Source organism: Macrobrachium nipponense, chromosome 43 (genome assembly GCF_015104395.2).
Source record: "Macrobrachium nipponense isolate FS-2020 chromosome 43, ASM1510439v2, whole genome shotgun sequence".
Taxonomy (NCBI): domain Eukaryota; kingdom Metazoa; phylum Arthropoda; class Malacostraca; order Decapoda; family Palaemonidae; genus Macrobrachium; species Macrobrachium nipponense.
The window spans coordinates 35,867,600-35,890,361 of record NC_061104.1 but is presented as its reverse complement, the minus strand read 5'-3'; the positions used below and the strand labels follow the sequence as shown (position 1 = coordinate 35,890,361).

Below are 22,762 nucleotides of genomic sequence, written 5' to 3'. Positions count from 1 at the left end.
GTCCGCTACTATTACTTCCACCCATGCGATCCTGCTCATTCCTCATAGCAGCCAAGCTTGGGCCAATTCCAGGAGAGGAAAGTCATGGGTGGGTTCACTGGGCGGCACAGGTCTCTCGCCCAGAAATAGATTTTTCCTCCGTCAAAATCCCTTTTCTGGGCTCAACCTGTGCCGCTCCGTGAAATAGTGCAAGAGAAATGGTCCCATAGCTTGGAAATCAACACTTGAATAAGGAAATAAATTAAACTCTGAAGTTAATTACATGTTTAATAATATATGGTAATATTATATATATGTACATATTTAGGTATCTAAACATAATTAGTTCCAAAATTCTTGGAAACAAAAGATAATAAAGCAAATAAGATGTCTAAATCTAATGCCTTAAAACTATTACATATATACACTATAATGGTACATAGGGTGCAATCCAGGTGAAAAAACGAAACTACAGTAGGGACAATAAGTAAGGCAGGTAGGAGAGAAAGTAAAAAGAAAATATTTATAACACTAGACCTTATCATAATGGTTCGTAACCTTCAGGAGGAACCACATTCCCTGCTGCCCCTGTTGCAAATTTTAGGGCTTCCAAGGATTTTAGATAGTGGCTCGTTTAAATACTGCTGGAGATTTCCAGCCTGTATATCTTTTTAATTCTTCAAAATTCATATGGTGAAAAGTAATTTATGGAATGTGGCTACTGCTCATATATCATGAACATGTGGAAATGATTGTGGGTTAGCTTGTTTAATGAAATAAAGAATCTGTTGTCTGATTCCCTTCAGGGAAATGGTTCCTCCATTTTCTCTAATAAATAAGGGCCCCGAGGACTTATTGGAGGTTCTATTCAAATAGGCTTTCAGAGTGTTTATTGGACATAAGGATGGATCCTGTGGAAGAGGGACAATCTTCCACGGGGACCATCTGTTCTGTGGATCCTCATTTTTGGCTAAAAATCTTTTGTCTGGAGAGATTAATATTTCTCCCGACGTGAGGAAATCAATATGACCCGGTTCTCTAGATAAAGCTGAAAGTTCAGATATTCTAGCACCAGATGCCAGACTTACTAAGAACAATGTTTTCCTAAGGAGTGATATATAATTACATGAATCATTATCAGTCTCAGAAGCTAGCTTAAGTACATCATTCAGAAACCAGGAGACTGTGTGAGGACGAGTTGTTGGTTTCAATCTGGCACAAGCTCTCGGGATAGACGAAAAATGTGAATCTGTAAGATTAATATTAAACCCAATCTGAAAAATCTTTTTTAAAGCAGACTTAATTGTTGTAATTGTATTGGCAGCTAGGCCTGACTCAAACAGAGTCCTGAAAAAGGTTACTGCTAGATTCATAGTCATCGTATTAACCTTCGAGTCTCTTAAAAATTTTGCAAGTTTTCTTACAGCTGAATCATACTGACGGAGAGTAGATTCTCTTTTATCTGATTCCAAAAACAAGGTATTTTGAGGATCAATTTCAGCATCATTTTGTGCTGCAAATTTCATAAAGTCCATAAAGTTAGGGCACTCTGAATTCTTGAGGAAGCTGACACACTGTGAGTTTGTACTACTTGTGTTAGCTTCGGTTTGGGAATCCGCCGAGGATGGAGTCCCAGTTCCACCAGGAGAGGAAACCAATTGCTCTTGGACAAATTGGGGGCCACTAGAGCCACCCGGCCTTTGAAAGTCCTGAGTTTCTCTAGCACTTTCATCAACATGTTTATTGGCGGGAATAGGTAGATTCTTTTCCAAGAGTTCCAATCTAGTGACATGGCGTCCGTGGCATATGCCCGAGGGTCCAGGTTGGGGGCTACATAACATTTTAGTTTGTGATTGGACTCTGTGGCAAACAGGTCTACTTGCCTAAGCAAGGTAAAGAAAGACATGCATGCATGACATAAAACCAATGCAGGCTGGATCCCCTAACATAATATTCATAAACAGGTATAAGAGACGTAAAAATAAATGGGAAGGTTCTAGGTATGGGAGACCAAGAACGAACCGCCACGAGGCAGAGCAATGCCGCCATGCTTCCAGCCGAGATCAGCATTTATACCTAAAAAACGGCAAATACTGACTCAAGGTAGAAAAAAACTAAGTAGGAACCTTTCGGAATACTTAACTTAGCTGATGCGATGGCTGAACGCTCCATGATAAGTAAAATCTTCGAAAAAAGGCACAAAAACACAGAGATAAAAATTAACGTCTCACGGGTTCGGGTCTAACTTAAAGGATGGCCACCAGAGGCGCGGCAGTCCCTAGCGTGGGTTGGAGTAGTAGTAGTTGCTGCCCCGTTCTGTGGGTCGGCTCTCCTCTTGTGGGGTTTTGTTGTGGGAGATTTCTATTGGCAAGAGGTTCGTGGTAGTGGTCTCACTCGCCCTAGTGTTCATACCGACGCCCTCCTGGAGGGTGAGCGAGTCAGTTATACTGACCTTTTTCTTTATTTTTGTTTATTCTCTGGTATTTGTTAGATCATTTACCTTAGAAATAATGGATTAAAGGATATTTCGCTGGGCGACACGAACCAATCGCCCAGAAATAGATTTTTCCTACGTCAAAATCCTTTTGTTGCCATGGAAAATATAGCTATCATTACATGGTTTATGTGACTCGATTTGGAACCTCCTCTGTTTATACAATGGACTATAACTTCGTTGTCCAGCACTAATCTGATATGTTGCTTTCTTGCTGGGGCAAGTTTCTTTAGAGTCAAGAATACTGCCATGGCCTCTAAAACATTGATGTGTAGTTGGCGAAACGTTATCAACCATAACCCCTGGACTTTTTTGTACTGGGAGTACCCTCCCTAGCCGGTTAGAGAGGCATCTGTATGTATTACTAGTGCTGGTGGTGGAAACTGTAACGGAATGGATTTTGCTAGATTCTTGACTTTTGTCCATGGCTGAAGTCTTTTCCTCAAAATTGGTGGGATTCGTGCCATTTTGTCTCGATTCTTTTTGTTTGCTTTGGACCGCCATACTCGATTTATATCTTTCAGTCTGGCCTTCAGTAATGTGTCTGTTACTGAGGCAAACTGGAGTGCACCTAGGATTCTTTCCTGTTTTCTCCTGGATGTTAGTTTGTCCTTGAGAAAACTTCTTGTATTTCTTGCTATTTCTTTCCTCTTTTTTATAGGAATAGACAGTTTGTGTGTGTGTTTAGGTTCCACTGTAACCCTAACCACTGGAAACATGTTGCTGGAATTAGGCGGGACTTCTTGAAGTTAATTCGGAAGCCTATATGTTGTAGAAATTTTATTACTTCGTTCGTTGCCTTGAGGCAATGTTCTACACTGTTTGCCCAGATAAGCCAATCGTCTAGATAAGCTATTACTTGTATTCCTCGAGTTCTCAACTCTTGGATTACTGTTTCCGCCAGTTTTGTAAATATCGTGGGTGCTATATTAAGTCTGAATGGCATTACTTTGAATGTATATGCTTGATTGCATAGCTTGAATCCTAGGAACGGACGAAAATGCCTTGCTATCGGAACGTGATAGTAAGCATCTGTAAGATCTATAGAGGTGGTGACGGCCCCACGGGGAAGTAAGGTCCGCACCTGTGAGACGGTCAGCATATGGAACTTGTCGCATTGAATGTATGTATTCAGATGAGACAGATCTGAAATTACCCTTCGCTTGTCTGAGTCTTTCTTTGGAACGCTGAACAAGCGACCTTGAAATTTCAAACATTTTACCTCTTTTATTGCATTCTTTTGTAAAAGTTCTTTTGTATATAGAACTAGCTCTTCCGTTGGAGTTTGATGAAAACTGGTTGGTGGAGGGGGCCCTTTTATCCAACTCTACCCCAGACCCTTAGAAATTATGCTGTGAGCCCATTTGCTGAATATCCAACGGCTTCGAAAGAGGTACAGCCTTCCCCCTACCTGAGGATTCTCACTGGTTTGCAGAAGGTCTGCTCCCCTGGGTTCCCCGAAATCCTCTGCCTCTTGCGAAAGCTCTTCCACTGCCTCTGTTGTGAAAGGCTCCTCTTGCTCTACTACCTCTAGCATGTCTGTTATACCCATGAAACACGCCTTGTGTTTCATAGGTAGGGTTAAATGCTGGGGATGGCGTAAACGAAGTAGTAGCCACTTGCTGGTGAGGCGGTGGGGTGACCCACATGTACTGTTGTTGGGGTTGCGTCTTTGACGTTGACTGGCTCACCTGTGGTACCAGCATTGTCTGTACCACCTGTTGAGCTTGTGGACCTTGGAATGATTGGAATTTCCTCGGTCTTTTCCTGCCTCTGGATTGGTTCCCGGATGGTTCAAATTTGCGTTTAGGAATCAGGCCCCACCGGACCTTGAGGCTCTGATTCACTCTTGCGGCTTTGCTGAGTACGCTATTTGCAATGTCCTCCGGAAACAGGTCAGGACCCCAAATTGATGCCTTAATAAGTTTATTAGGCTCGTGCCTAATGGAGGCTTCGGACAGGACGTGTTTTCGGCAGTTACTTCGGGCTACCACAAAGTCGTATGTGTCACACTGTAGCGTATGAAGCAACGACTTTGTTAAAACCTTGAACAATGGCTCCTCTTCATATACTAGAGAGGCCATTTCTGCCATTGTGGCTGAGTTGATGGACCTACTCAGCCGCATACGAGCTTCAAATTCCAGTTTAATTAAGGAGTCTGGAAGCCTAGGTAGACGCTCACTGAACTGCATAGAAGCACAGTCAGTGTTCAACTTCCCTGTTGTAAACGTTGCTGGTGCATCAATCCAGCAATCGTGATCTCCCGGGAACAGAAGAGAAGTTAGGTCGTTTCACGCAACTGCGCCATCGGTTTGTCTTCAACCGCCGCTTGCAGAGCAAGATCTACTACCTTAGTGGTGCAAGGAGTTGGTGTCTGTCCTTCCACCACAAACATTGTGTAAGAACTTTTGTGAGGCGTCAGCATGGTGTTGACGCACTCCCATTCGTTCAAAGTCCGAACCCAGGCGGACTGTGCTTGTTCTTCTGGGTAGATTACGGTTTCCTTAGGAACCTTATCTAGCCTCACCAGCTCTTCCTCAGTTAGGCGCGCATAACCCGGGAAGGGGAATTGAAGTCCCGGCAGGTAGAATTCAAAATCATCTACAGGCCGGGTGCCACATCCCTCAAGAGTCAACATGCCATCCACGAATGGGGCATGTAGGGCCAATCGCCAAGGATTGCTTTTGACTAACGCTGGGAGTTTAGAGGCGTCCGGGATCACGTACTGCTGTTGTTGTGGCAGTCCGGATCGCAAGAGATTTTCAATCAGGGTCTTCCGATTTTGCAGTCTTTGGGCCAGGGTATCCTTAGACTGCAGACGATCGGCTATGGATCCAATCTGAGATTGGACTATGCTGCCCATTTGCTCCATCAACTGGCTCGAGAAGGCTACCGGATTAAAGGGTACCTCCGGCGTCTCAGCCTTCGAGCTCCTTGCTCTCGACCCGTGATGTGAGGGAGTAGCAACAACAGTCTCTCGATGGTTTAGAAGCCAACGGAGACTTGGATGGCTTGGGCAGCTTGGAAGGCTTACTAGACTTTGGTAAGGCCTTCTTCAAGTGTTTAAGTTTCGGGGCTACTGAGCATGGACTGTCCCCAGCCATGTTCTTCCCAGTAAACCCTTGGAAGGAAGTCTGAGATGAAGAGTTAGACGGTGCCGGGCTAGGAATAGGTATCCTAGACCGGACACCTCCTGCCTCACTTACCTCCCTACCTTGTTCCGCGGCGTCAAGGACCATTGGCTCTAAGTCTAAATTGATGGCTGCTACGTCATCCAGAACCGCCTCTCCCAGTCCCTCAAGATCCTCCGGTAAGACTTGGGTGTCTTCCCTTATCCTGGCGATGATGGGTTCCGCCACTTCCTACGCCAGGATGTAGGGTTTCTTTGCCTTTACGTTTCTCGCAAACCCGCCGACCCAGATCTTGAGAGTCGACATGGAGGAGCTCTTGATGGCCTGAGGGGTCTGAAAGAGAGTGTTTCCATTAGGATTGACTATAATTATTTTATTTAATAAATTTCTCCAAATTTTTCTCCAAATTCATCTTCAAAACATATTTGGAAATAATCATTAGACTATGAAACGGAATACTTACCAATTCTGCAGTTATCTTAGAGACCAGCCTGTAGCAGATCTCGCACCCATCAGGGTGCCACACAACCAAGCCGTCCACCTGGACAGCACACGGAGCATGAGATCTGCAAACCTCATGTCCACAAGCTTGCTGAAGAACAGCTGCGCAAGCCGTTATCTAGCATCGTACTACCTGTAATTGAAATTGATACATGAGTATCCTATATTGGAATTACCGGAGGCTCTGGGTTTTTAAAGTAAGCTTGTTCTAAGCTACTCAAATTCCAGGTGGATGCATAATTTATTACAGCAAGGCTAGATAATCATTAATATCTTATGGTCATTCATTATTATTGTCGTGATTGTATGAAATCTATATTAGCCCGTCGGTGCCGGGAAGGTGATTTCTAAGGTAAAAATTGAATGATAAACCTATACCATTCCGTCGGCTCCAGGAAGCTAACTGAGTATGACCCACAGGTCTTGAACGCCTACCGAGGTAGGTCGAACAGGTAGTAGAAAGGTTACGGAGGGGTGAGCACTAATGACTCCCGCCAGCTCCAGGAACCTTCCATGCGATACAACGACAATAATTAAATAAAGAAAACATAGTATAAACTCATACATCATATAGTTTCTAATCTTAACTTAACACTATATAAGTCAATACTAGACATCACATGTAACCTTCCTCCGGGATCAACCCGCTTCATTCTTCCAATAGGGGTAGCCTACACCTCAGATCAGGGTAAGATACCTGAACCTGGACTAAACATTAAGCTATAGCATACATATAAAATTTTGCAGGCTATCCCTGTCTTATCATAAGCGGAAGGAACAAAGAGAGGACACCATAAGAAAAATACTAGGAACGTGGCAAGTACTCCGTCCGGCACGTCCGGGGGCCAACCGTTAGTAGCCGGGAGAGAGCGCCACTTGCCTCGACCCACAGAGCGAGAGCGTACACACTCTCTCTCTCATCTCAGCTGATCCCCACTCATGCTCTATAGCGAGTGAGTCACGTGGTACCCCGTGGATGGAGTGTGGTGAGGCGTACTCCATCGAGGAGGGTAGCGAAGAGGGAGACCAGCCGAGGAGCGTGGCTCACTCGTGATCAAGTGGACCTTGTGACCGGCCAGGTGGGACAACCCTCCGAGACACAGTGGATCCATGCGATCATAAAAAATGCTCGTAGCCTAACCCTAACACGATGACCATAAATCACACAATTTGATACATATTATTAGATAGGTTATTATGGCAAGCAAAAAGTTAATATTAAGGTAAATACAGGCGGCCCGCGGTTAACGGCGCAATCACTCAACGGCGAATCGGTTTTACGGCGGTCGTCAAAAATATTCATTAAAAAAATAAGGCATTTTAAAGGTATCTTTACGGCACAATTTTCAGTTAACAGCGCCCGCTAACGCCGTGTCTAACGAGTTCATACATTTGTAGAAATGCTGTTCAGACCATAAAGGTTATGCAAATTATATTAACAAATTTTATGGAGAGTTATTACATAGGTATTAGGGTAAAATATATGCCTCTGACACTGTTCTATGCCGAAAATATCGAGTTACATAAGTGCAAATTTAGCTATGGATGTGTCGATTTATAAATGTTCATGCCTTTGTTTAAAATGTGTATGAAAATGTATTACGTGAAAGGCATTTTTATTTCTGTACAGAAATATGATACAGAGGCAGCTTTTGAAACTGCCCTTCACGTTATCAAATACGATGTTTTTTCATGTTCTTTCTTGTGAGCCGCCACCTGCCGCTCTTCCAAAAAAGGGATTTTGACGTAGGAAAAATCTATTTATGGGCGAGGAAGCCGTGTCGCCCAGTGAAATATGTCTGCTTTAGCACTATTTCTAGTAAAATATTGCTATAATACCAGAGAACTGCTAAATTGGACATGTCAGAAGCTTCTGACTCGCTCACCTATATAAAAGGTGTCGGTATAAAACTGGGGCGAGTGTTAAACACTACCACAGCAACCCCTAAAAAAAGACACAAATTAGCGATCGATGTGTCGATTTTATAAATGTTTATGCTTTTAGGTTTAAAATGTGTATGAAAATGTATACGAATAGGGTATTTTTATTTCAGTGCAGAAATATGATAAAAAGGCAGCTTTTGAAACTGCCCTTTTGCCCTTCAAGTTATCAACTACGATGTTTTTTTTCAAGTTTGTTCTTGTATGCCGCCGTCTGCCGCTCTTCCGAAAATATCGAGTTAAAAAGAGTGCAAATTTAGCGATCGATGTGTCGATTTTTTTAAATGTTTATGCTTTTATGTTTAAAATGTGTATGAAAATATATTACGCAAAGGTATTTTCATTGTTGTACAGAAATAAGATACAAATTAAGCAGCCTTTGTAACTACGCTCCACGTGGTCAGGGGATGTTTTTTCATGTTCGTTCTTGTCCGCCAGTTCCGAAAAATGCATTGTTATTTTATTAATAATGCATCTCTTCCATAAATCCTTTAAAAAGTTTATACGTTATTTCACTGTATCCAAGAATATTGTATGTATTCTCATATTATTGTATTTTAAAATACTACGGCAAACTTAAGCCCGTATTCTGCGTAGCGGCCAATGTTGTGGTTTAAAATCAGCTGATGAATACGAGATTGTTTCACCATAATGCAATTCTGAGCGAATGCTCTCGCTTCTAGTTAGCATAAACGGAATTATAGATACTTGACTTATATGAGACAAAGTTATTTTTCCTTATACAGCGTGTTTTTAGGTGGAAATATTTATTGAATATGTCTCGTTGTGATTGTGAACTACTACTTTTTTTTTTTTTTAACATATTATGTTGGCGGCATGTTTATTGCGTAAAAAGTGACGTGATTCCGTTCGCAATAATCCTTTATATCATCGTAATACGAACTTTACATTATTTATCTTATATCGGCGTGAAACCAACAGTAAAATGTGTTCTTTCAAGCACAGTAATTTTGATTAAAATGATTTTATCCCAATTTTATCTACGGTTGTGTTTGATGGCATATTTTTACTGTAGTTTTATCCTTGTTGGTGATGTACGATAATATTCATTAGCAACTTGAACAGTTTTTTCAGCTTCAGTTATAACTAGGTTTAAATTTAACAGTATATTTCCCGATTGATCTTTAATCTATATTGATTTCTGATCTATAGCGAATAAAGTTATTACATTAAGATCAGTTCTATTCTATACATAACGCCATTTATAAACAACTACGGTAATGTGTTTTTACTGTAGTACGATGATTGAAATACAAGCCTAACGGATGTTATCCCAGTTCGGTAGTACTTGGAAAAAAAAAGTCGTTTCTCGTTCGGTTGTTCATGGCTGTACACGTTCACGCAACGAGTATAACGTTAAAACCATACTTTCATCATTCTCTTTTGCTGTTATTGAACTTATGTAACTAGAAGATAGATAAAGTTAGGCCATTGTAATTTGATCTCTCATAAAATCGGACCATCGTAAGACTAATGATCGTAACCCGAACACTACAGCTACCTGTACACTGTATAAACTTTATTATATCTTCACATACTCTGGACACACCCAAAAAAAAAAAAAGTACTGTACAGTAAATTCTATAGTACTATACTGCATAAATATAATTTTACTTATTGCGCCGTTGTGGGATTATGGCTCCTTTGACTGGTCTAGAGTTTCGAAAGAAGGTGTGCGGTGGCCATAGGCTTTAAAATCGCTCAGCGTCGAAAATCGCTTGGCGTCGGCGGCCAGGAACGGAGCCCCTGCCGCTAACCGAGGGCCGCCTGTAATTTATGAAAAACAGAAATTGGGGTACTCAACTTTGGTGCGGAAGACATTTCAGCAGAAGCCATTACGAAAAAGCACTTAAATCGCCGAAAAACACGAGCAAGAAAAAAATGCTTCGTAGCTTAACTTGATCTAAAAACAGGATTGTAGATGGCGCTCGGGTCGGATAGTAGTAGTAGTAGCCAGAGTGAAGGGGAAGTAGTAGCCTTTGGGTCGGCTCTCCCCATGAGAGGGATTTTGGAAAGGAAACCTCTAATTGGCAGGAGACCTGTGAATAGTGGCTTCCACTCGCCTTGTACTTTATACCCGACGCCCTTAGGGTGCTCGCGCGAGGGTAGTAACCTCAGCATACCATGCTAGCTTTTTTCTCTGGTATATTTAGAACCTATTTATACTAGAAAAGTGGATAGCAGGATCCTTTTCTCTGGCGAACACAGGTCGACCCAGAAATATAACTTTTCCTTCTTCACTTTTAAGATTACATATTTATTATGCTAAAAAACAAGAGAATATTCACAAGGCTCGGTCGTAAAAATCAAAAGGAAGTGAATTAGGGAGTAAGAACATGATGATGAGAAAAGCTGTATATAGGTAAACAGTTAATTTTGAAACCATGTATAATATTTCATAATACTTATGTATTTTAGTTAAAACTGTAACAGAGTTATAAACTATCATGAGTGTTTTAATATCTTAATTGTTGATAGAAAGAAACTTCAGTTAACAATCATTCAGCATATGATAAAAGAGAGAGAGAGAAGAGAGAGAGAGAGAGAGAGAGAGAGAGAGAGAGAGAGAGAGAAGAGCTGAAACATCGCTCAGGTGGATACGGCTCTGGGCTCGAGTAGACATGTGGCCAGGATTTAAATTCTATCCTGTTTAGACCTGCAAGCGACCAGTGAGAGAGGGAGAGAGAGAGAGAGAGCGCTCAGACAATGAACATCGCATTTATTCACGTTAAAAAAAAACATCAAAATATCTTTAGTGGCACTTATTTTTGTTTTGAATTTAATCCCAGAATACCTTTATGCTTTATGCAATGACACATAAAAAAGAAACTAAGGTTAAAATTTCTCTCTCTCTAGTCTATTGTCATACACTTGGCCTATCATCCTATCGCTATAATGGCCGTCAGATTTTATTCCCCTAACTAGAGTACCTAGTTCTACACAAATAACTAGAAAATAAAATTTACCTTTTTCCTGTTGTGGGAAACCATGTTTTTGCTTGCTCATAAAAATATTAAAGGAATTCAGATTCTTTTCTTTCATGATACCAGTTTAACAATCACTATGGCTGGAAAAGAAAATATTTTTCTCACAAGACTGGCAGTGGTCACCATTTTGTTCTGAGCTATTCGTTCCCTCCTGGAAAATGTAATCTAACACTTAAAAATGTCCTTGAATGGAGAGATGAGAGATCACAAACAAACAAAAACTATGGCAGAAGGCCGATATTACTGAAAAATGAGGAATTTGTATAAACGCTGGACTTTATTTTTAAATGAACTATATTTACATTAAGTTACGTAGGTCCAGGAAATAATGAGGTGGTTGATTGTCGATCCTCCAGAAACATGTGGCTGGGAAATGAACCAGACATGGAGATCAGGATTTTGTGCAAATGGGTTATTTCAATGCAAGCCTTATTCCAAAGGGTTCCCAATTTCTCCCACAATCAGGCACGGTGTTTGTCTGCAAAGAGCTTGCATTCTAGCATCAGTACTAAGGCGATGAACACGCGGGGAATGTTACACGCTACTTGCTCTGTCTAAAAATTTACAAACCACTCAAGGGGCATGAAATGACTGGGAGTTTACACAGAGAGGACTATTACGTTGCTTGAATTAACTAGGGGATGTTTACTAGCATTGAACCAAAATTGGGGGAGTGAGAAGCTGAACAAAGAAGGAAGGGGGGGTGGGGGGAAATCGCCTTGGAAGAATGGAAATGAAATACAAATGTGAGGCAAAACAATTCCCTGACTGCACTGAAATTTACGTCTCACAGGACCTGGAAATCCTGGGCTTGGTAGTCTTCTTATCTGTTGATATTTCTGTGCACTATGGAGGTATAAGAATACTCAGGATACCCCCCCAGAGGAGGGGGTTGCCAGAAAGGGAGCTTCTTTGGCCCTGTTCTTTTAAAATCTTGCCTGGGTAGGTGCTGCCCCTCCAAGGTCCCCTTGGAGAAACAAATCGAGGACAGCCAATGGGAGCAAAGAGGGTTTTTTTCGGGAGAATGGAGGCTTTCAGTTCACAGGGGCAACTTGCACATGGGCAAGGATGAATGAGTCTTGTTATAAAGAGGTCTTAACTTTCCTTGGTTCTGGCATAAAATCCTGAACAATACTCACTTGAATTGGAAAGCCCACATAACATACAAGAAATCAAAATATAAAAGAGCATTAAATCTAATTGAAAAATGATCCAACACTTCTTGGGAGGTGATGGACATAGTACCCTTACTTTACTGAATAAAGCAACACTGTTGTCTATCATTGATTATAGAAGCGAAATATATGGCTCGACATCGGATGCAATGCAGAAAACTTTGGAACCAATTCACAACAAAGGCCTTGGAATGTGTTCAGGAGCCTTGAAATCATCACCAACCTCACCTTGACAAGTTGAATATGGTGAACTACCACTGTCTCTCCATAGAGTTAGTAACAATGAAGAGTGCCCTAAGAAATCAGACAAGTGATTCACCAACATAAAAGTTATTTGATCAAGAGATAGCATGCATATTTATAAACAATCATTCACCAACTTTTCCTGTTAAAGCTAAAAGATTACCTTAGACAGCATACAATAGAACATATAATCCAAAAAGATCCACATTACGCAACATACACTGATGGATCTAAATCACAACATGGAGTAGAATTTGCTGCAGTATCCCAAGACAAAATGTATCAATTCTTTCTACCTTATAATACCTGTGTTTTACACCAGAGTTGTGTGTAATATCATCACCCATAAAAAAATTCAAGAAACCTCATTCAATAATTTTGTGATTTTTATACATTCAACTTACCTGTCAGATATATACATAGCTATTACTTACTCCGTCGTCCGACAGAAATTCGAATTTCGCGGCACACGCGGCAGGTAGGTCAGGTGATCTACCCCCCCGCCGCTGGGTGGCGGGAATAGGAACCATACCCGTTTTCTAATTCATATTTTTTCTGTCGCTTGGAATGTAAACAACGTTTGCAGTTGCCTCCTGATGGATTTTCGTGTTTCATCGCCATCGATCGTCTGGGCTAGCTTTTACAGGGAAGTAATGGATCTTTGGTTCGGCATACGCTTTTGTTAACTTTTAGAATTTTTTTTTTTTTTTTTTCTTTTTTTTTTTTTTTTAATTTTAACATAAGTGTATTATTTTTTGGGGTTATTTGAAATGAGTTTGGGGATAGCTCTTTTCAAATTAAGCACAAACCCTCGTGTTAGGATCAGGTGATCGGGATCGGTGTTGTGCTCCTTAAATTATGCCAATAGGCATTGGTGTATTGTCATGTAAGTGGATAAGACCCCATTGACAAATGACCACTAGATTCTGTTCAAGTAAGTGGATAAGACCCCATTGACAGATCTACAAGAACTCTTAGCCATAGGTCACATCCTCACTGAGGCTCTTGAGACGAAGCAGACTACTAGCAATAGCTAGGAAGTCGACCCTTCGTCTAAACACACAGAAACCAAGGTTTTATTTATTACCTACAACGTATGTTGTTTACCTGTCTATTCAGTAATAGCTGTCTTTTACCCTCCACCAATGGTGTGAATCAGCTATGTATATCTGACAGGTAAAGTTGAATGTAATAAAAAATGATCTATTGTTATGATACAATAAAGTTTTGATACATACTTACCTGGCAGATATATACAATTAAATGCCCCACCCAGCCTCCCCTCAGGAGACAGCTGGAAGAAAAAATATGAATTAGAAAACGGGTATGGTTCCTATTCCCGCCACCCAGCGGCGGGGGGTAGATCACCTGACCTACCTGCCGCGTGTGCCGCGAATTCGAATTTCTGTCGGACGACGGAGTAATAGCTATGTATATATCTGCCAGGTAAGTATGTATAAAACTTTATTGTATCATAACAATATAATTTTTAACAATTCAAATAGCATTCTACAACAATCAAGTTATTACTCCATAAGTTATATAATATAATGGGAAAATGCAGAAATATGTCGGATCTGTGCCCACAAGGATTATGGGAAATGAAAAAGGCTGATAAAGCAGCCAAAGAAGCAGCCCATATGACAAGATCAAATGTAAATATCCCTATTAATGGTTATATAACACATAAAAATAGGTATTAGTAAATAAATGGAAAAATACATGGAATGAAGAACCTGAAAATAATAAATTAAAAGAAATAAAACCTGGTTTTGGAAAATGGAGTTTGTCTTACCAAAGAGAGAGACACATGTAACTGTAATTTTAACAGTCTCTGAATTGGCCATTCTCATCTAACACACAGATGCCTAATGAATAACCTACAAATCTCTGCTCCTTAATGCTCTGAATATGAATTAATGATAATGATCAAAAAATTTTTTGTGTGAATGTCTACAGTAAAATCATCAGTGGATATCAAGTTTGGGAAATAAATCCAGCAGAGAGATTTTGTCAAAACTTCAACATTTACAGTTACATAATCAGTAATAAAGTTTTTGAAAATTGTATACCGTAATTTGATTTATGAAATATAAAAGTTGGTATAATTATAAGTAAAAATAAATCCTTCAGGCCAGCCCTGCAAGAGCTGATAATGAGCTCAGTATTTTAGTAAAACTATTTCAATAATAATAATAATAATAATAATAATAAGCTCTGGCACCCAGGCCGGATGGTAAAGTGGAATGTATACTGACAGGTGGCAGCTTCCCCCACCTGTCAGTAGTTAACGACCTTGTCTGAAAGGTTAACAACCATTCAAGCTTGAGTTTGCACGCTAAATCCCTATATAAAGAACTTCAGGTTTGTATGTTAGAAAAAAATGCAAACTACTTTAAAAATTTGCTATTTTGTTTCTTAGTTTATAAGATGTTGAAAAAATTTCTCAATTTTGTTAACTTTTAGAGTGAAATAATGTAAGATTCAAAATTGGTAGTGGGAATTTATTTTGATTATTTTCACAATAGGAGTACAGGCAGTCCCTGGTTATCGGCAGGGGTTCTGTTCTCGGAGGGTTGCTGATAAGCAAAAACCGCCATTAACCGAAAGTCGGCAATATATGGTGCTGAGTTTCGGTTAATGGCACCTATTAGATATGTTATGGCGCCATAACTCCATTATCAGCACCTTATGGCGCCGATAACCGAAACTCTGCCCTTTATGGTGCCATAAATCACCGATTTTATGGCATTAGACAAGTAACACAAAACTGATTGCCATTAACCTAGTCCACCGATAATCAGGGACTGTCTGTAATTATTTATTGCAAATTTCTCATTTGGAGTGGGTTGTCACTTGTTTTGACAGATTAGCCCCTTGTGAAGCACTAATAACGTTAATGTGAATTACTAAAATCATTTTGAAAATTTTAAAATATTTCTTTTCCAGCTGCCTCCTTATGTGTTGATTTTTGTGTGCTGTACTTCTTATCGAGTTCACTCCATTTTTGTACTCCGACTCTTTAACGATCCTGTTGCTATGATGATTCTTTATGCATCGCTTAATTTATTCATTGATGGATATTGGTCTCTTGGAAGCTTACTCTACAGGTAAAGGAATTACATTGTTAGATTTGTATAGATTAAGAAGCTCCTATTTTCTACTAGAATTTCTATCTAGTAAAATATGGGTCTGAGACAGCTTATTTTCCACACAAACACAGTAATGCATTAGCAATGAATAGCATACTGTAAATTTCAACAACAGTGTGAAAGGAATTACTGCAAAGATACAATTGTAAAGATACCTATACAGTGTTCCCCCCGAATTCGCAGGGATGCTTACCAGACCCCCGCAAATAGTTAGAACCCCCTCTAAAAACACTTATAACTGCATATCTTGAAAGTTCAGGTACCAAATGTATACCTTAAATAACATCGTACTTCAAATATACCTTAAATTACTATCCTGTTACTGTATTAATCTTGGAGATTATATTAGTAGTATAATTTCAAAGTCATCCTAAACATTTTACCATTAAAAATATATACATAACAGCCAATAACACGAGAGAGAGAGAGAGAAGAGAGAGAGAGAGAGAGAGAGAGAGAGAGAGAGAGAGAGAGACCATTGAATGGCAACATCATATATCTGACCATCAAGTGAAATTATGAATTATTTCTGAGACTCCAACGCCCTCCCCTCCATCCCCTCCACCAATACTATACGTATCAAACTGTCATTTACTCCCCACCCTCCTTTCTTGAAGTGGATAAAACGAATGTGAATCGCTGTTTCTTTTATTACTTATTAAAAATTAGTTATTAGGTAAATCATTTATTTATCAAACCAAACAACGAACATATGTAAGTAAGAGAGAGAAATTTATTATTATTTATTATTAGTATTTAATCTCTGTAAACTTAATATTATTTGAAAATTAGTACTATAAAGTATTATTTTATTATCATAACATGTAGTAGTTACCTTAAAGATATATACATAAACTTCTAACACTTCCAACCAAAACAGAGGGAGAGAGTTACCACTATGACATACATATCTTGTGGGGCAAGAGAGGGAGAGAGAGACAGAGAGAGTTATCCATATTTAAAAGAGTGAAATGGATAGATTATTGTTTTTATGAATAGAACTTACCTGGCAGTTATATATATATAGCTATAGTCTCTGTCGGTCCGGCAGATTTTTCAAAACTCGTGGCAACCGCCGAGTGGTAGTTGTTCAGTTATGTAGTTAACAATCCTTACAGGGTGGTACTTGGAATCATTCCCGTTTTCTGTTCCTCAGATCATCTCTGCCGGTTGGACTGACAACATTGTTGCTAGTCCGCCGTCGGGTTTTTCGCTCGCTTCCCTGCATTTTCGACTGATAATTGGTGACGTATACTGTGGATTGGCAATCGCTTTTGTGGCTTATTCTTTTGATTGTTCTTTGGATACGATGTCTCAAAAACATTTTCGAGTGTGTGAAAATGAGGAATGCAAGGTGAGGTTGCCGAAAGCTTCGGTGGATCCTCACACTTTGTTTGGGGTGCAGGGGTTTTGAGTGCGCTCTGGATAAAAGGTGTAAAGAATGCGAGGTTTTGGATGAAAAGAAATGGATGGAGATGAAACGCTATGTGCGTAGATTAGAATTGGATAAAGTAAGGAGGGCTTCTAAATCTAAATCTAGGTCTGTGAGTGATGTTAGCCTAGACCTTTCTTATAACCCCTCAACTCCTTTAGAAGTAGAACCTTCTCCTGAGGTAGTAGCTCCTGCTCTTTCTACAGGACCTGTAGCTACTTTAGATGACCCTCAGTACGTCAGGATGGCGGCTGAGATGAAGGACCTTAAGGACCAACTTGCAGCCTTGAAGGAAGGTAAGAGTCCAGGTGAAATGAGTGATAGTGCTTGTTAAAGTGCAGTGGAGGTGGCGACTGATCGACCCTGTCACGCCCCTAGGTCTAGACCTCTACCAAGCTCCCAGGACCAAGGGAGAAGGTACGTCGACGACTGCAAGGGGGTGAGAGGAACGTATCCTCCCAGTCAAGCCGTCGCCTCAAGCAGTCCTGTTGATATTTTCCCTAGGCTGACTTACGGACCGCCACAGGAAAGGCGTCCTGACGTGGTAGTGTCTTCTCCGAGCCCCTCTCCAAGACGCAGATGGCAGTATGAGGAGTCGAGGCCGACCAAGAGAAGGTGGATGCAGCAAGCTGACCAGACCCGTACTCGCTCTCCCCTTTCGTGTAGATGGAGTAGCCCGGAACCTTTTCCTTCCGACGACGATTGGAATGCCTCTCCAGCGAAAAGGTCAAGACCTAGAATGGACGATTCTCCGCAGGACGCATGGAGGGAGGAGAGATCTCCTCTTCCTTCAGGTTACAGAGAACTCTCGAGAGATCCTTCTCCTGCTACCAGCATGGCTCAGCAGCCTTCTCCTTCGTAACCGCAAGACCCAGCAGCGGTTGCGAAATCTTTCATGACCGTCATGCAAGATCAACTGGTTTCTCTAGTGCAAGCTTTTAGCCGCCCTCCCCCCCAGTCGGGTAGACGTAAGGACGACAAGTTACCAGTGAAGAGGTCAAGGAAAGAAACTTCTGCAGAGGTTTCTTCAGTTGGTAAGAAGGAACGGAGTTCCTCTCCCTTTCGGGACTACAGACAGCACCATTCTCGTGATAAGAGGAAGATATGTCACACTTCGCCCAGGGAACCACCCCTCTCTCGGCACCGCGAAGTTCCTGGCACCATTCAGGGTTCTTCTCCCGACTCTCGGCGCCGCAATACATCAAGCTCTCATCGCCTCGCCTCTCCATCTTCTAGACGAAAGGAATTTTCTTCCTCTCGCCGATATGATGATTCCTTTGCTCGACACGACGACACATTTAGTTTTCCATGCCTTGAAGACATCAACTCTCGTTTCTGACAGACCTGCACTCGACAAGACGGTTCCAGCACTCGACGACAGGATGCATACAGCTCTTGATGTCAGGACACATCCAACTCTTTACGTCAGGACGCATCCAGCTCTCGATGTCAGGACGCAACCAGCTCTCGGCGTCAGGAAGCATCCAGCTCTCGACATCAGGACGCATCCAGCCCTCGACGTCAGGACACATTCAGCTCTCGACGCAAGGACGCATCTAGCTCTCTACATCAGGACGCATCCGGCGCTCGACGCAAGGACACATCCAGCTTCCTACACCAGGACGCATCCAGCGCTCGACGCAAGGACGCATCAAGTGCTCAACTCCAAGACTTGCCCAGCTCTCGGCTCCAGGACGCATTTGTCTCCCGACGTCAGGACGCATCCAGTTCTCGACGCCAGGATGCATCTGGCGATCGGCGTTACTCCCCTGACGCAGGTGTACAGCTAGAAGAGAGTGATACTTGTGCACACCGGATGGAACATAATTTGGATGTACAAGAGACCTCCGACTTAGTTCCTTCAACTCAAAGGGAGACTAAGGAGTTGGAAGGAATGCTTGATTTAAAGGATATTTCGGAGGACGAAGATAAACCTGCTAATGCGGCTGCCGATTATAAGGTTCTCTCTCGCTCCCTCCTTGAGCTGTATGGAGAGGAGTTTAAACCGGCTGCTCCTCGTTCTCCTCAGTCACAGTTCATCAGGAAGAAATTGAAGAAACAGTCAGCTTTCATCAAGATGAAGCTGTCGATTTCGGCAAAGTAGGCTCTAGTAAGGATCAATGACTGGCTTAAAGAACATAGACAGGCAGCGAAGTCCACCTCTCGTTTCCACCAGCTAGGCTTGCCTCTAAGGCGGGCATGTGGTATGAGACTGGAGAGGCTCTTTGCCTGGGAGTACCTGCCTCCTCCCAGGGGGACTTCTCCGGCATAGTAGACTCATCTAGGAGACATGCCCTCAATTCTGCTAAAGTGATGTGGTCTATGACGGAGCTAGACCACCTCATCAAAGGAATCTTTAGGTCTTTCGAGGTGTACAGCTTCTTAGTCTAGGCACTTGGTGCTCTGGCCAGGAAACCAGAACCCATACAAGCCACAGGAATGGAAGACCTAACCAGTATTATGGCCTGTATGGATAAGGTGCTAAGAGATGGAGCAAACGAGGTGGCTTCCCTGTTTACTGCGGGGGTTCTGAAGAAGAGGGCTCTGTTATGCTCCTTCACGACCAAAGCGGTTACAGTCGCACAGAAGGCAGAACTCCTATACGCCCCTCTCTCGGAACATCTTTTTCCTGAGTCCCTGGTCAGGGACATTACCCATTCTCTAACGCAGAAGGCTACACAAGATCTTCTGACTCACTCTGCAAGGAAGGGTCTACCGGGGAATCCGTCATCTTCGAAGAAGGAGGAGAAGAAGGTTCTGCAGCCCTTTCGAGGTAGAGCTCCAACTAGGACGGACTTCCGAGGAAGAAGGCAGGAGACGGGCAGTAGATCGAACAGGAGGACGTTCAGAGCCCGCGCTAGGAAATGAGACACAAGTCCTCCAGACAGCAGTAGGAGCAAGGCTGTCACACTTTTGGCAGGCCTGGAAGGAAAGAGGGGCGGACGCCTGGTCCCTCTCAGTCATCAGGGAGGGGTACAAGATCCCTCTCATGAGAAAGCCGCCACTTTCAAGAACACCGAGAGCCTTAGTGGCTCAATACTCGGACGCTGTGAAACAAGGGGCACTCCTGGATCTAGTAGACCAGATGCTGGAGAAGGGAGCGATAGAACCTGTACTGGAAGTAGAATCCCCAGGGTTCCACAATCGCCTGTTTCTAGTGCCCAAGGCCTCGGGTGGATGGAGACCCGTTCTGGATGTCAGTGCACTGAACGGCTTTGTAGAAAAGACCAAGTTTACCATGGAGACGACTCAGTCAGTGCTGGCAGCGGTCCGCCCAGGGGACTGGATGGTGTCTCTGGACTTGCAAGATGCTTACTTTCATATCCCCATCCACCCAACTTCAAGGAAGTTCCTAAGATTTGTAGTCCAGAACAGGTGCTTCCAGTTCAAGGCCCTTTGTTTCGGCCTCAGCACGGCCACTCAAGTTTTCACCAGAGTAATGGCAAATGTGGTGGGAGGGCTTCATCAAGAGGGGATAAGAGTATCCCTATACCTCGACGACTGGTTGATAAGGTCCCAGTCGAAGAACAGGTGTCTGGAGGACTTGCACAAAACGTTTCTGATGACCCAGGAGCTGGGTCTCATCATCAACAAGGAGAAGTCCCAGATCGAGCCGAGTCAATTTGGGGATAGTTCTGGACTCTGCTCTTTTTCGGGCTTTTCCCTCCCAAGAAAGGCAAAACAGGTGCCTCGAGAAGGTGCAGGAATTCCTGGGGAGAGAGAAGTGCTTGGCGAGGGATTGGATGAGTTTGCTGGGCACCCTCTCCTCGCTTGAGCAGTTTGTCTCCCTGGGAAGGTTGCATCTCAGACCTCTGCAACACTTCCTTTCAAGAGTCTGGGACAGGAAGAATCAGGAGGACTCCTTTTCCTTTCCCATTCCAGCGGAGATCAAGAGACATCTGAGTTGGTGGCTGGATCCGTCGAAGTTAGGGGAAGGAATCTCCCTGCTCAGGAAGAACCCAAACCTAGTGTTGTTCTCAGACGCTTCGGAGTCAGGATGGGGAGCAACACTGGGGAGCAGGGAGGTCTCAGGCTCTTGGGAAGGGGAACAGAACGAATGGCACATCAACAGGAAAGAGTTGATGGCCATTCTGTTAGGATTGAAAGCCTTCAAAGACTCTGCTTGTCAATTCAGACAACACCACGGCCCTGGCTTACATAAAAAAGCAAGGAGGGACTCACTCTCTGTCCCTGTACGAAACAGCAAGAGAGCTCCTTCTGTGGGCAAAGGAGAATGGCGTAGAGCTTTTAACAAGATTTTTGCAGGGTCAGAAGAATGTAAGAGCAGACATGCTCAGCAGGAAAGGGCAAGTTCTGCCCACAGAATGGACCCTCAACCTTCAAGTTTGCCAGAGACTGTGGAAATTATGGGGGAGGCCTTCAATAGATCTCTTCGCCTCCAACCAGAACAAGAGAATCCCCAACTACTGCTCCCTAGTCCTGGACAGGGAAGCAATAGCAGTAGACACCTTCTTGATGGACTGGACAGGGATAGACACTTATGCGTTCCCTCCCTTCAAGATATCAACCTGGTCATCAAGAAATTCGCTCTCCTCGAGGCAGGGAGAATAACCCTGATAGCTCCATTCTGGCCAGCAAGAGAGTGGTTCACAGAGGTAGTGGAGATGCTAGTGGACTTTCCAAGAAGCCTTCCTCCAAGTCCAAGGCTTCTCAAACAGTCCTACTTCGAGAGGTATCATCAAAACCCCCTCGCTCTACAACTGACTGCCTTCAGACTATCGAGAAGCTTGTCAGAGCGAGAGGCTTTTCAGCACAAGCTGCGAGAGCAATCGCCAGAGCGAGGAGGGTATCTTCACAGAGTCTACCAATCGAAGTGGGAGACCTTTAGATCGTGGTGTAAGCAACGCAGTGTCCTCAACCTCTACCTCTGTGAGCCAGATAGCTGATTTTCTATTGTTCCTCAGGCAAGACTCTAAGCTGGCCATATCCACCATAAAAGGATACAGAAGTATGCTTTCGCCGGTCTTTAGGCACAGAAGCATAGATTTATCACAAGATAGAGACTTGAAGGATCTCTTAAAGTCATTTGAAACAACTAAACAAACATTAAGACCACCGGCTTGGAATTTGGATGTGGTTTTGAAGTTCTTATGCAGCAGGAAGTTCGAGCCCATCTCGCAAGCGACCCTTAGAGATGTAACTAAGAAAACACTATTCCTGATGGCTCTTGCCACAGCAAAAAGGGTCAGCGAGATTCAGGCAATAGAGAAGTAGGTGGGCTTCAATCAAGACGGAGCAGTATGTGCGTTAAGGCTCAACTTCCTCGCTAAGAATGAGAACCCATCCAAACCCTGGCTGGGGACGTTTGAGGTTCCTAACCTCACAAATTTAGTGGGCCAAGAGGAGGAGAGACTCCTCTGGCCAGTTATGAGCCCTCAGGGTATATTTATCACGGACAAGTAATTTAAGAGGTTCATCCAGATCTTTATGGTGTTCAGTTAAGAATCCTCAAAGGCCCCTCTCGAAGAATGCGTTATCATTCTTCTTGAGGGAGACGATAAGAGAAGCTCACCTCTTATGTGAGGAGGAGAACTTCGGTCTGTTAAAAGTGAAAGCTCATGAGGTGAGAGCCATTTCAACATCACTGGATATCGAAGAACTGTCAGTTAAGCAAATAATGGACTTAACATTTTGGAGAAGCAACTCTGTGTTCGCTTCTCATTACCTCAGAGAGGTAAGAGTTGA

At 42.7% G+C, this 22,762-nt stretch overlaps 1 protein-coding gene across 1 annotated transcript in view; it reads left to right on the top strand.

Annotated features, from left to right (window-relative positions):
• The window catches only part of LOC135213647 (lethal(2)neighbour of Tid protein-like), a 229,336-nt gene that overhangs the window by 89,773 nt on the left and 116,801 nt on the right, over positions 1 to 22,762 (top strand). Inside the window, exon 5 of the mRNA XM_064247689.1 lies at positions 15,422 to 15,582. Coding sequence (XP_064103759.1) covers positions 15,422 to 15,582 — 161 coding nt within the window. The remainder of the gene's footprint in view (positions 1 to 15,421; positions 15,583 to 22,762) is intronic.